The sequence below is a fragment of the Ranitomeya imitator genome, chromosome 7, assembly GCF_032444005.1.
Source record: "Ranitomeya imitator isolate aRanImi1 chromosome 7, aRanImi1.pri, whole genome shotgun sequence".
Classification (NCBI taxonomy): domain Eukaryota; kingdom Metazoa; phylum Chordata; class Amphibia; order Anura; family Dendrobatidae; genus Ranitomeya; species Ranitomeya imitator.
The window spans coordinates 84,466,017-84,480,202 of NC_091288.1; the positions used below are offsets into that span (position 1 = coordinate 84,466,017).

The 14,186-nt window shown below is 49.3% G+C and overlaps 1 protein-coding gene across 4 annotated transcripts in view; it reads right to left on the bottom strand.

Annotated features, from left to right (window-relative positions):
• CARF (calcium responsive transcription factor) overlaps positions 1-14,186 on the bottom strand; it is a 57,757-nt gene that overhangs the window by 12,403 nt on the left and 31,168 nt on the right. For all 4 annotated transcript variants that reach the window (XM_069733559.1, XM_069733561.1, XM_069733558.1 and 1 more), the window contains exons 5-9: positions 11,643-11,781; positions 10,696-10,780; positions 10,105-10,294; positions 8,213-8,333; positions 6,104-6,247 (exon numbers count right to left, since the gene is read on the bottom strand). In XM_069733559.1, the coding sequence (XP_069589660.1) occupies positions 6,104-6,247; positions 8,213-8,333; positions 10,105-10,294; positions 10,696-10,780; positions 11,643-11,781 (679 nt within the window). The remainder of the gene's footprint in view (positions 1-6,103; positions 6,248-8,212; positions 8,334-10,104; positions 10,295-10,695; positions 10,781-11,642; positions 11,782-14,186) is intronic.

Here is a 14,186-nt window from a genome sequence, read left to right on the forward strand (position 1 = left end):
TGGCCACAAGAAAGGCCACCTTCGAAGATAGGACTGACATGGGAATCTCCCTGAGGGCTCAAAAGGGGGAACCCTCAGAACGTCCAGTACCAGGTTTAAATCCCATGAATCCACAGGGGCCCTGTACAGAGGGACAGCGTGGGCCACTCCTTGAAGGAAGGTCTTAACCTGTGGTCGGGAAGCTAAAGTCTTCTGAAAAAGGATGGAGAACGCCGAGACCTGGCCCTTCAGGAAACTAAGAGCCAGGCCCAAATCCAGTCCTGCCTGAAGGAAAGCCAAAATGGAAGGCGGGGGAAAGGACATAGATGAAATGCGGTTGGACTCGCACCAACGGAAGTAAGCTTTCCAGGTACGATAGTAGATCCTGGAAGACGAAGACTTCCGAGCCTGAATCATCGTGTGAATCACCCGGTCCGAAAAGCCGGACGCTCTCAGAACTGCGGTCTCAACAGTCACGCCGTTAAACTGAGCGACCGAGAACTCGGGTGGCAGATCGGACCCTGAGACAGCAGATCGGGCCTGTCTGGAAGGCGCCAGGGAGCGTCCGCGAGAACATTGACGAGCTCCGCGAACCAAGCTCTCCTGGGCCAATCCGGGGCGATCAGAATGACCAGCACCTCTTCCGCTATGATCTTCTTCAACAGTTTGGGAAGTAATGGAAGGGGTGGGAACAGGTAGGGCAGCCCGAACTGTGACCAAGGAAAGGCCAGATCGTCGATGCCCACTGCCCGAGGATCTCAAGACCTGGAGACGAACTGAGGGACCTTCCTGTTCGTACGAGACACCGTGAGATCCACATCCGGAGTCCCCCATCGAAGACAAATCTGATGGAAGACTACCTGGGGCAAAGACCATACACCTGCCGCGAGGCCCTCGCGGCTGAGGAAGTCGGCGGCCCAATAGTCCACGACGGGGATATGCCCCGCGGATATCACCAGAACTGTTGCTTCTGCCCAGAGGAGGATCTTGGATACCTCGGCCAGGGCTAAGGAGCTCCGAGTCCCCCCCTGAAGATTGACATAAGCCACAGCCGTGGCGTAGTCTGTCTGGATTCGAATTGGAAGGCCCCTGAGAATCCTTTCCCAGTGACGGAGGGACAGAAAATGGCCCGAATCCCGAGGAGATTGATCGGCAGAGATGACTCCTGTGCCGACCAACGGCCCTGAACAGTAAGGTGGCGAAATACTGCACCCCAGCCGAGCAGGCTAGCATCCATTGTCACCACCTGCCAGGAAACTGGAAGGAAGGACCTGTCGTGGGAGATGAGAGGTGGCATCGGCCACCATTTGAGAGACCGCTTGATCCGGAGAAAGAGAGTCGGTTTGGACGATCCAGGGAGAAGATCGACCTGTCCCACTGAGACAGGATGACTTGTTGAAGGGGTCGTGAATGAAATTGGGCGAAGGGAATCGCTTCCAATGTTGCTACCATCCTCCCCATAACCTTCATGGCTGAACGGAAGGAGGGAGGCCGAGGACCCTGGAGCAAGCGTATGTCCCGACGAAGGATGGATCTCTTGTCTTTGGGAAGAAAGACTTTGGTCTGACGAGTGTCAAAGAGCATGCCCAGAAAGATGATGCGCTGATAAGGTATAAGGCAGGACTTCTACCGGTTGACCAGTCACCCGAAACGGGCTAGGGTGTCGAGAACGATGGATAGGCTTTCGTGAGAAAAGGACGGAGCCTTGATGAGGATGTCGTCGAGGTATGGAAACAGAACCAGGCCTCTGACCCTCAAGAAAACCATCAGCGCCGCCATGATCTTCGTGAAAACTATTGAAGCGGTTGCAAGACCGAACAGCAGGGCGACGAACTGAAAGTGGTCCTGGAGCACCGCAAAGCGCAGGAATCGGTGATGTCCTGGGAACATCGGGACATGGAGGTAGGCGTCCTGAATATCTATGGAACACAGAAATTCCTGAGCCTCCATGAAAGCAATTACTGAACGAAGGGATTCCATCCTGAAGTGCTTTCGACTAACTCTCCTGTTCAGTAATTTGAGATCCAGAATGGGACGCACCTTGCCGTCTTTTTTCGGTACCACAAAAAAGGTTTGAATAGAAACCTCTGAACCGTTCTTTTTCTGGAACGGGAACGATTACCCCGGCTTTGAGAAAAGAAGCGATGGGCGCGAAGAAGCCCGGAACTAGAGTGGAGTCTCTTGGAGGTCGGGATTCGAAGAAGCGAACCCGGGGAAGTGAAACGAACACTATCTTGTATTCTGAGGATACAACTTCCCTGACTCATGCGTCCTCTACTGAGGAGTTCCAGACGTCCCTGAAGAAGAGGAGACGGCCGCCCAGCCTGGGAGGTGGGTTGGGGTCTTGCCGAGAGTCATGCCGAGGTGGACCTTCCAGTCCTGGGTCTGGAGGATCTACCCCGGGAGTAGCGAGGACGCCAGGAAGGAGTGGGCCTAAAGGATACTGTCTTCTTCTCCTGACGTGCCTGTGACCTCTGTCGTCTAGGGGGAAGACGACGAGGTTTGGCCTGGGGAAAAAGAGAACTTGTGCCCCCCGGTGGCGTCCTTGATGAATTGGTCGAGCTTAGAACCAAAGAGACGAGACCCCTGAAAAGGCAGGCTGGTAAGGGACCTTTTTTAGAGGACAATCCGCCAGCCAGGCCATAAGCCAAACGGTCGCATCCAGGGAGGCGGAGACCAGATATTCACCTGCGTCAAAAATCTCATTGGCAAGTTCCGCCAGCTGTCCGGGTGGAGCCCCGTCCAGAATGCCCTGATGGAGTTGTTTGGCCCACTTGGATATGGATCTTGAAACCCAAGTGGAAGCAAAGGCCGGGCAAAGACTAGCTGAGGCCGCTTGAAAGGCTGACTTCGCGAAAGATTCTATGACTATCGTTAGAATCCTTCAGAGATGCTCCGCCGGAACGTGGAAGGACTGTGCTGGTGGACAGTCTGGAAACCGGAGGATCCACCGAAGGGAAAGCCGTCCGATAGTGGTGAGCTCCGGAGAAAGGGGATATAAAACGCCAAGTTGCTTTCCTCTCTGAAAGCGTCTGGTCGGGTTCTCCCTTTCTCTGGGTCATAATCTCCTCGAACTCCGGATGAGGAAAGAAAAAAAACTTGGAAGGTGGTTTAGTCCGTCTGAAGTAAACCGCCTGATCTGCGGGTTCCGTAGCGGACTCCTTGATGCCACAGGTTTGATTTATCGCTCCAATGAGATTCTGAACCATATCCCTCATGGTAGCGATTTGGTTCGAATCCAGCTCCGAAATATCCTCCGAGGGCGCATCAGAGAGCGCCTCGCCTGACTCGGGAGAGGACCGAGGGGAGGTCGACCGCCGAGAAAGACCGTGTGGTGAGATGGAGCGTGAAGAGGACTCAGACCGGCGCTCCTGTCTGGACCTTTTGCGGTTAGCAATGGAGGGCTCGGACGGAGCTTCCTGCGACCCGCTAGCTACTGCGGGGGCCTGCAGGGGAAATCGGTCCAGCACGGACACCAGAGTTTGAGACACCCGTGTCAGATCCGCCGCCGATTGTGACAGAGAAAAACCCAGCCAGGGGTGGGAGCATCGCTCTCGAGCGGAGCAGCCGGGGGATCCTGGGCGGTGGGCACAATCGGGTTGCTGCAGGAGTAGAAAGACGAGAGCGGCCCCCTTTTGCCAGGGTGGTTAGGGGACGGGGGGGGGGAGGAGAGGGGGTCAGAGAGGAGTGAGTCTGCAGTGCAGAGCTACTCACGGTAGACGAAAAACGGAATCCGGAGGACGCTGTTCGGCTTGATGGAATCGGCCTCCGGTAAGAAGTCCTTTAGGCAGGAGGGTGGTATGGGCTCCTGCCGCATATTGGACCGATCTGCGGATGTGACCGCGGTATGGGTTCCTGAGATGAGGCGACAGCTGTCTGTGGAGGAGAGGACTCATGCATCTCCTCGAACTCCTGTAAAGGAGTCCCAAGATGGCGCCGGTGGGCGGAGAGAAGGCGGGCCGCAGTGAAAATGTCGGGCGGGAGAAAAGCCCGCCCGATGAGAGAAGAAAGGGGCGGAGTCCGGCACCGGAAGTAGGCCCGGGCAGAAGCCGGGGCCTAAATTAGATAGGTGACCGGAGAGGGAGCCTTACAGGCCGCGGAGGAAGGAAGCGGCCGGCAGCTGAGCGGCCGCACACTGCAGCAGGAGCAGCGCCGCCGCAGGCCCAAGGCGGTGTGGCGGCTTGTGCAAGCCGCCGCGCTGAAAACAGGATGAACGGCCGCAAACCGCGGCCGGAGGAGCGCAGCTGCAGGGACCCGCGGCGATGCGGCGGCTTAGCAAAACCGCCGCACTGAAGAAAAGCGTGAAGCGCCGCATACAGCGGCCGGAGCCGGGCAGCCGCAGGCGGTGCGGCAGCCAGAGAAGGCCGCGCTGGTGCAAGGTGGCCGCTGATAGAGCGGCCGGAACAGCGCGGTCATTAAGTAAGAAGCGGCACGGTTGTCAGAAAAAAACAGCCACGCCGGAACAGGGGACAGGGCGGCCGCAGCCACGGAAGCGGTGCGGCGGCTGAATTAGATGGATCCAATGCTCGAAGAAAAAGGGCTTTACCTCTGCCTTGCAGGTAAGATGACCTGCATCTGAAATAAGGCACCCCCTTTGTGGATCTAGGAGGGAAATACTTACCTCCAACATCCCACGCCGGTACTAACCTGGAAGGGATGAGACGTCCATGGAGCTGGTGATGGACGTCTTCGTCTCCGCAACCGACAGGCTCTGGTGGGCGAGTGGGTGGGGGACGGAGCCAGGACCGGACTTCTAAGCACGCTGGTGTGCTAGGATCTTGGTCCTGGAGAAGGATCTATGAGGATACGGGGTGGCAGTACACGCCGTACTCATAGTCCGCCTTGTGGGACTACAGGTGTGACTGTTCACCCTGTATCCCTCCGGAAAAACCTGAAAAGAAACGACGCACATTGAGGTAGATAAGGGTCTAATGAAAGACCCGTGTCCACCTCCTACTGACACTAAGCTAAACTGAAGCATATAATGCCAGTCGGTGGGGTGTACACTGCAGAGGAGGAGCTAACTTTTTTTGTGCATAGTGTCAGCCTCCTAGTGGCAGCAGCATACACCCATGGTTCCTGTGTCCCCCAATGAGAGGCGATAAAGAAATCTCTTTTAGGCTGGGGCCACACTACCGTAGAATATGGACAAGTGCTATTCGAGTAAACATCACATAGCACTCGGACCAGTGTTAATCAATGGGGCAGCTCACATCACCGTATTTTTTTCTCAGGCGTACTCGACGTGCATGTAAAATCGTAGCATGCTGCGATTGTACACATGTATCGCCCGAGACTCGCCAATGCAAGTCTATGGGTGCGAGCAAATCTCGGACACCACACGGACGATCTGTGTAGGTTGTGACAAATATGCACACATTTTCCTCATTTCAGCCCATTGAGCAATTTTTTAATTCAATGGGGAAAGTCAGTGAGAAAAGTAAAGCCGTACGCATGTAATACGGATACATAGGTGCGAGAAAATAATCGCATTGGAACCGCATTAAACATGGATGACCGTACAGAGAACATTTTTGCGACTATCGGCAGGGATACTCGGACCCCGGCCTTACATCTAGTACTGTAACTATAGAAAAGTCATAATAGTAAAAAAAAGATATTTACAAGTTTGATATTTTAACATTCCACCCCATCATTCTGTGCACAAATTCGCATGTACCTTTATGGTTACATTAAAGGGGTAGTCTTTAACATTCATGGCCTATCCTTAGGATAGGTTATCAATGTCTGATTGGTATGGCTGCAACACCAGGCACCCCCGACGATTAGCGGCTCTCAGTGTCGGCAGCGGCCAGAACTGCTCAGATACGGGGCTACACAGCTTAGTGTACTGTATAGTGGCCATGCCCAAGTACCGCACATCTGCGCCCTATTTGATTTGCAGCGTAACTGAGCAGTTCTTGCAGTCACCGACTCTGGGAACAGCTGATCGGCGGGGTGAAGGGATTCGTACCCCATCCCCTCAATCAGACATTTGTGACCTATACTAAGGATAGGCCATCAGTGTTAAAGTCCTGGACAACCCCTTTTACATTGTTGCTAGCATGTACAGAATATATAACGTGGGACGTTGGGGTGTAGAGAGGGGCGAGGGTCAGCATACCTTAGCACACCCTCATTTGCTTCCAAATCCTTTTTTAATAAGTTAAATGCTTTTTCTTGTTCCAGTTTTATCAACTTCTTGTCAATCTTCGGATCTGTAGGAACTCGATAAGCAGGGAATTTCTTCACTTTTTTTATATATATCCTTATAAAGAAGAAGGTTTGTGTGAGTAACTTTACTTTCTATCACAGACTGACCATATTGCTCTGAGCTAAACCTATTGGTCTTATAAACAAGGCAGAGATATTAACACATCAAGCATCAGGATTAAAGGGAACCTGTCAGCAGTTTTGGCTGACATAAGATAGGGCCACCACCTGTCAGGGCTTATCTACAGCATTTTGTAATGCTGTATATTAAGGTACCTTCACACTGAACGATATCGCTAGCGATCCGTGACGTTGCAGCGTCCTGGCTAGCGATATCATTCAGTTTGACAGGCAGCAGCGATCAGGATCCTGCTGTGATGTCGTTGGTCGCTGCAGAAAGTCCATAACTTTATTTCGTCGCTGGACTCCCTGCAGACATCGCTGAATCGGCGTGTGTGATGCCGATTCAGCGATGTCTTCACTGGTAATCAGGGTAAACATCGGGTTACTAAGCTCAGGGCCACGCTTAGTAACCTGATGCTTACCCTGGTTACCAGCGTAAAATTTAAAAAAACAAACACTACATACTTACCTTCCGCTGTCTGTCCCCGGCGCTGTGCTTTCCTGCACTGGCTGTGAGCGCCGGCCAGCCGGAAAGCACAGCGGGGACGTCACCGCTGTGCTTTCCGGCCGCTGTGCTTACACAGTGCAGAGAAGCAGAACGCCGGGGGACAGAAAGCGGAAGGTAAGTATGTAGTGTTTGTTTTTTTTAACTTTTACGCTGGTAACCAGGGTAAACATCGGGTTACTAAGCGCGGCCCTGCGCTTAGTAACCCGATGTTTACCCTGGTTACCGGCATCGTTGGTCGCTGGAGAGCTGTCTGTGTGACAGCTCTCCAGCGACCAAACAGCGACGCTGCAGCGATCGACATCGTTGTCGGTATCGCTGCAGCGTCGCTCACTGTGACGGTACCTTAAGCCCTAGGTCTGACCTGAAAGATAAGAAAAATAATCTTTATTATAGTCACCTGGGGGCAGTCCTGTGCGGTCCGGTCTGATGGGTGTCGCAGGTCCGGGTCTGGCGCCTCCCATCTTCTTACGATGCCGCCCCCCTCCTGTTGCTTCATCGCTCCCCGGCATCACACTCCGGTGCAGCGTACTTTGTCTGCCCTGTTGAAGACAGAGCAAGTTACTGCAGTACGCAGGCCCCGGGCCTCTCTGACCTTTCCCGATGCCTGCCACTGCAGTAACTTGCTCTGCCCTCAACAGGACAGAGAAGTACGCCTGCGCCGGAGAACGATGCCGGGGAGCGATGAAGCAACAGGAGGGCGGCATCGCAAAAAGATGGGAGGCGCCGGACCCGGACCTGCGACACCCATCAGACCGGACCGCACAGGACCGCCCCCCCGCTGCACCCACCGCCTAGCAATCATGGACATTAAAGAAGAAAGAACGACAGTGACACCTAAAATAACATAAATGTCCTCATATATCACTCTTTGTTACACTCCAGGGTACAGATGATCTGTAGATCTTAGAAATAGATAATTCCTACTCACATAGTGCGTTATTTGCAGCACAGTATTTTACTGTCCCAGCAAAGTGAATGAGATTTCTGAAATCTCATGCATGTTTCTTATTTTTTCCTTGGAGAGATTTGAAGCAGTTTTATATTTGCAGTATGTCAATTCTTTCAGCGTTTTTGATGAGTTTTAATGAATGGGGGAAAAAACGCATGGAAAAATGCAATTAAAACACGCAGATTTTACATAGGATTTCTCCTACCAACGGATCTGTATTTGCAGTAGATTTTTCAGCTGCAAACACTTTCCATGTGCACAAAGCCTTAAGAGCGGTTATCTACTATTATAATACTGATGGTACAGATCAGTGTGGTCCTGAAAAATGGCCCCTCCACGATCAGCCGATATCAGCTCCGGCAGTGTCGGGATGTAATCTGGTGCAGAACATTACAACTCTATCACCGTTCAATGGCCAAACGATTGGATGGAGCACCCACCTTGCTGGACATGTTGCTTTATACAGTGGCCCAGCAGGGATTTCACTCTCTCCACCCTTCTTGGGCTGTGATCCTTTTCTTCTTGGTCCATACTGGCACTCCATTACAATTGCTCTGCTTCCTACAAGGAAACAAATTTGCAACAGATTTATTTAATGTGTACCTACATGTTGGTCCTCCTCCATATCTCCTGCTGGGGCACACAACTAGGAGAGTCTTATGCTCTTGCAGATGTGGCTGGTCCACATTTTAATTTTATCCCCTTCCCCCCCCCGTCAGCGTTCCAGTTTCAGTCATGGGGCGGCGCCGGTTCAGTCACCGCTGTGAGAATACAGAGCGCCAGCTGTAACTGCGCCCCCGGCCCTGACTGACACTTACTCTGTATTGGGGCCGGCTGTCAGTCAGGGCCAGGGGTGCGGTTACAGCCGCCACTATGTACACTCAGTGCATGACTGAACCAGCGCCGGCACCACCCCGTGACTGAAACTGGAAAGCTGCCCGGGGAATAAAACTTTCTCCCTGAAGCGTTCGGCTAAGTACGAGCGTCGGTAGGTTAGGAACGCTATTAACCTGCAGACTAACCCCATATCTGCAAGTTAATAGCGTTTATCTGGTGACAGGTTCCCTTTAAAGAGGGGCCCAATTTGGCCTTATTGATCAAACATTTTTATCATCACATTGCAGGAGCCATAATATTTTCTGTTTCTTGGTGTTTGCCGGACGAGTTGTATTTCATGGACATAAAGCTTATTAGATTATAGGGCATTTTTCCATACCTAACTAATAGTATCCTGAAATAAGGCTCGGGCAGCCCTTTCAGAATATGTAAGTTTTGCACATTGCCCCATTGTGTTGCTGTAAGCCCCTAAAATGTATTGTTGCACCCCGGCTAGTCAAACATATCGCATAGGAAGGCTGCTCTCTATCAGAGGAGGCTGGCGGACAGGTCTGGTCACAGGCTCCTCCACCGGCAGCCATTGTATGGACATAAGTGCTTGGGCAGTGTATGAGGAAAGCTGCCAGGGCTGTGGAGTTAGAGTCCATTTTGGTGGAGTCGGTATAAAATGGATCAACTCAGACTCCTAAATCATATAATAAATTGGGTACAGTAGTACAATGCAGGATGTGCTGTAAATGTTTTCATAATTTGGGAAAGTTATGAAATGTCCCATAAATGTCTGTTCTGTTCCTGATGTAAGGGTCTCAGCTTTTGGTTGAGAGGAATCTGTGCTGCACTTTATGCACCTGCTCAGTAGTGACCATTGCGGTGGGGTCAGAGTCAGGGAAATTGGAGAGTCAGAGTCTGAGTCAGTGGTTTGGCTTACCGACTCCACAGCCCTGGCTGTAACAGAAGAGAAAGTGACCGACCTCCTTCGGGGATTAAACAAAAGTGGTCACAATATAAGGGCGCAGTCAGACGGCCATATAAATCAGAACAAAATTGGAACACAATGCACCGACTGGCCGGCGGCTCTCCTGAACAGAGCGTGGCAGCTGCAAAGGAATACATGAAGCTGTCAGGCTCAGGTCGGGAGAGTCGCCGGCCAGTCCAAGCGCTGCGTTCCGATCTTATTCCGATTTATATGGCCGCCTGACTGCGCCCTAATGGTCTAGTACTGCCGTCAGTATGGGACTGCACTTCAAGCATTACTGTGCTGACTGCCAGAAAAACAAAGATTATGACCTTAGGGGCATTTATTTTTTATTGAAACACATGCATTTTTATCTCAAAATAATTAAAATGTTAAAATTGGATTTAATTTTCAACCATTGAATTTCTACAGCATGCTTTTGTTCGGCCCCCCAAAGATGTCCATAGCCTTTGGGAGAGGCAACAAGAACCATCCGAATAAAAAACAAACAAACACACAAGACAAGAACAGACCGTGTACCTGCATTTATAAAGGGGATTCCATCATAGGGGACATACTGGGACTTCCACATTAGCCGAGTGGCCGGCTTGGCTGGACTCGGTGATTGTCGGGTCCCCCACACACTCATCGTGTGCTGCTTGTGGAGACCTAAAATATTCATCAGCTCCGCCTCGCTCAGGCAGTAACCGCGGTAAGAGTCCCCAATTTTCTAAAAGATGGAAAGTCAAGAAATCTGACCAGTCATTCACATAATAAGACCGTGGTACAGGATTAAAGAAGAAGTGTTGGCAGAGTTACTCCATTAGGCTGCAACGCCAAACCCAGCCACAGATAAGAGGGGCGCTGCTTCTAGAAAGAAGTCTGTGGAGAAGACGGATCAAAGCTGGCGGGAAGGAGAAGCAGAATATCGAACACCTTCTATTTTTCAGATGCCATTTGCAAAATGAAAGCAGTGACCCGATTACAAGAGACAATGTCACTGAGGAAGTTACTAGAAGATAGGACAGCGGACATACCGGAATGATGGCAGTGCACATCTACTGCAGAGGCAGATTACACGGCCAAACATACATACCATGAATGACCGCAATCGTCAGGCTGCCATCTTACCTCACAATTCCTAAGCCGGCGTGCCCAAACAGGAATGTTGGGAGGAAGTGGTTGAAGAGGTTTTGGAATCTGTTCCGCAGACAACCTAAAAACATGTTTTACAAAGTTTACAACACTTTTCTTTGCACTAAAGAATATCAAGCTTTGATTAAAAGCAATAGAGATGAGCAAAAGCTGACGGACTATACAGATCAATATCAGATCTGGAGGGGTCCGACATCTTGCACTCCCCACTGCCCCCGATATGTCCAGATGTACAGTGTGTATGGAGCCAAACATCACAGCTCCGTGCCTGTAGTGGTCGCTCTCAGGTTCTGCGGCTCAGCTCCCATTCACTTCAATAAGATCTAAACTGCAGTAGAAGATCACTATATCTGGTCTAAGGGCAAACTGCAGATTAATGGGGGTGTCTGGTGTCGGACCACCATAGACCTTTTTTAAGAAAAGGCCATCACTATACAAGTCATGAACAACTCCTATAATGTGGCTTTACATCTACCCAGTGACTGGATGACAGCTATGCACATATATACTTGGATCAACCTAGTTATTTCAATGGGGAGAGGGGAACAAGCTGCTGCCAGACCTTCCTGGCACCTAATTAGCCTGGGCAAGAACAGATCCTCCTTTCACCCATCATCTGCCATAAGGGAGAGTTGGGAGACCCCATATACATTAGACAATCTTACTATCCCAGGGTAGTCGGTGGGTTTATCTAATGTGTATGGCCACACTGTACCCCGGGGTCATTTATCCATCCGTCTATGCCGCATCCCAGACACATGCGGTGACAGATTCTTGCAGTGTGGACATTAATGATCATGATTCTGGCTGAAAGGACAGAAATAAAACCACTTGCCAAAGAATGTCTAGAAGAAACGTAGCTATCATGGCTACAGATCATGAGAAGACGATACTGCCGCATAGGTGAGGTGACGGGGGATTACCTGACCGGCGATTTCTTGGATACATCCAGTGTAGTGTCGGAGTGAGTGAGTACGCTGTCGGTGGGGTCCGGCTCAGCATGTCCGGGGGCACTCTGCACGGGCGACAGAGTCTCTCCTGGCTGGTTGTCATCGTCAGGCTCTTCATTAATAGAGAAGACAGATCGGACATTACAATCACAGTAGCATTCGCCGTCCTTATAAGAACTCCATTTTTTTAGCCAGTGAATGCAGAATTTTGTACTCATTTACTTTACTGTTAGATGGAAACTCCTTTATTACACAGCTTGGATGCATTACTGTGTACTGAGGTCTAACAGGCTGCAGAAAGAATATTGTATATAGGATCATGCCTGGTGCAGGGCTCCCCGAGGGGTGCATTACCCAGATATGCAACGTACAGCGAGGAGACAAGCACCCCCTCAAACCCTGAACCATGTATATTTCCTGGAGTGTCCCTTTAACACCCCCATCATTGTGGTTGTTTAATACATGCCTACCCAATACAAATATTACATATACACATCAATATGGCTCTTTCAGAGCACATGTGCTTAGGAAACGGTTTAGGCTTGAGATTAGAAAACAAGAGCATTTATTTTTCTAGGAACAGTTAGGCCAACAGCATTAACCCTCCGTCACATACAACTGATCTGACAGGCGCTTCTCTTTTACTTTCATTTCTCCTTCCTCACCAGATTGTGAGGAAACCCCCTCCCTCCAGGTAGTCTCCTGTCTCTTGAAGGTCTGTGAAACCTGATATCACAGTTGGATTTCAGAGCTTCAGGGGAGAGGATATAGCTGCACAGATCTCTCAGGCTCATTGTATGTGAATACGTCACATTTAGTAAGGTTGGTATTTTATGTTTTTATTCATCACAATAGTTTATTTAGCTTGTTTTATGAATGTATAGCACAAAATGTGAGGATATTTGATAGAAATAAGGGAGATTTTATAAAAGAAAGTGTGCTGCTCAGGCATATACAGTAGTTCCCTAAAATATTCCTTCTCTTGCTTCAGATTATCTGCTGAAATGGAGAGGAAAATGTACAATTTATCCAAACAACATGATGTTGAGGAAGTAACAAACATGCTGTTAGATGATAGAGACCTCACACTGAATGAGGATTTAGGAGAGGAAAGTGAGATTGATTCTCATGATGAGGTGGAAGAATGTGTCCTGGATTCTGAAACAGAGCAAGATGGTGACAGTGGTGAGGATGAAGAAGTTGGATCATATTATATTGGAAAAGATAAAAATACTAAATGGAACAAGAAGCCATTCCAGAAAAAACGTAGGGAACCTTTAAACATTATTACTCACCTTCCTGCAGTAATAGGAACTGCACGTAATGCAAAAACTGCAGTTGAATGCTGGAACAGTATATTTACAGATGACATTCTGGACTCTATTGTCACATATACCAACCAATATATAGACATTATAAAGGACAAGTACATCTGCAACAGAACCATCAAGCCCACAGATGAAATAGAACTGCGTGCTTTTTTTGGATTACTGTACCTTGCAGGAGCTTATAGGGCAAATAGACAAAGTTTGGAGGAACTTTGGGGTAAAGATGGGGATGGAGTTGAAAAATTTAGCCTTGTTATGTCCATAAACAGATTCAAGATTCTAATTCGTTGCCTTCGGTTTGACGACAGAACTACCCGAACCGAACGCAAAACACATGACCGACTTGCTCCAATTCGTGATATATTTCAAAGATTTGTTGTAAACTGTAAACAAAGTTATTACCCTAGAGAGAATCTCACTATTGACGAAATGCTCCCTGGTTTTCGTGGTAGATGTGCCTTTCGTCAATATATTCCATCAAAGCCAAACAAATATGGAATAAAAATGTATGCCCTTGTTGATGCCAGTAAGACCTACACTTATAACCTGGAAGTTTATGCAGGAAAACAACCAGAAGGTCCTTACTGTGTGAGCAACAAACCCATTGATGTTGTAAAAAGACTGGCTGAACCCTTATTTGGATCGGGTCGCAATATTACAGCTGACAATTGGTTTACAAGTTGTGATCTGATTGATTATCTGAAAATTCAGAAGCTGTCATATGTGGGAACTGTAAGAAAAAACAAAAGGGAATTGCCGCCACAGTTTGTAAGTGTGAAAGAGAGACAACAGTACAGCAGTATGTTTGCATTCCATAATGGAAAGGCTTTAGTTTCCTATGTACCACATGCCAAAAAAAATCGTACTTCTTCTATCAACACTTCATGATGATGCTGCCATCGATCCTGGGACTGGGGCAGAAAAAAAACCGGAGATAATTACATTTTACAATGCCACCAAAGGGGGTGTGGATACAGCAGATCAGATGTGCTCCACTTTCAACGTCAGCAGAAACATCAAACGCTGGCCAATGGTCATATTTTTTGCTATGTTGAATTTGGGTGGTATAAATTCACAAGTAATTTATCTTGAAAACAAGCTTGAACCACTCCGTAGACGATTGTATCTGAAAAAATTGGCCCATGAACTAGTACTTGGAGAGCTACGCAGGAGAAGCGTGAAAACAATC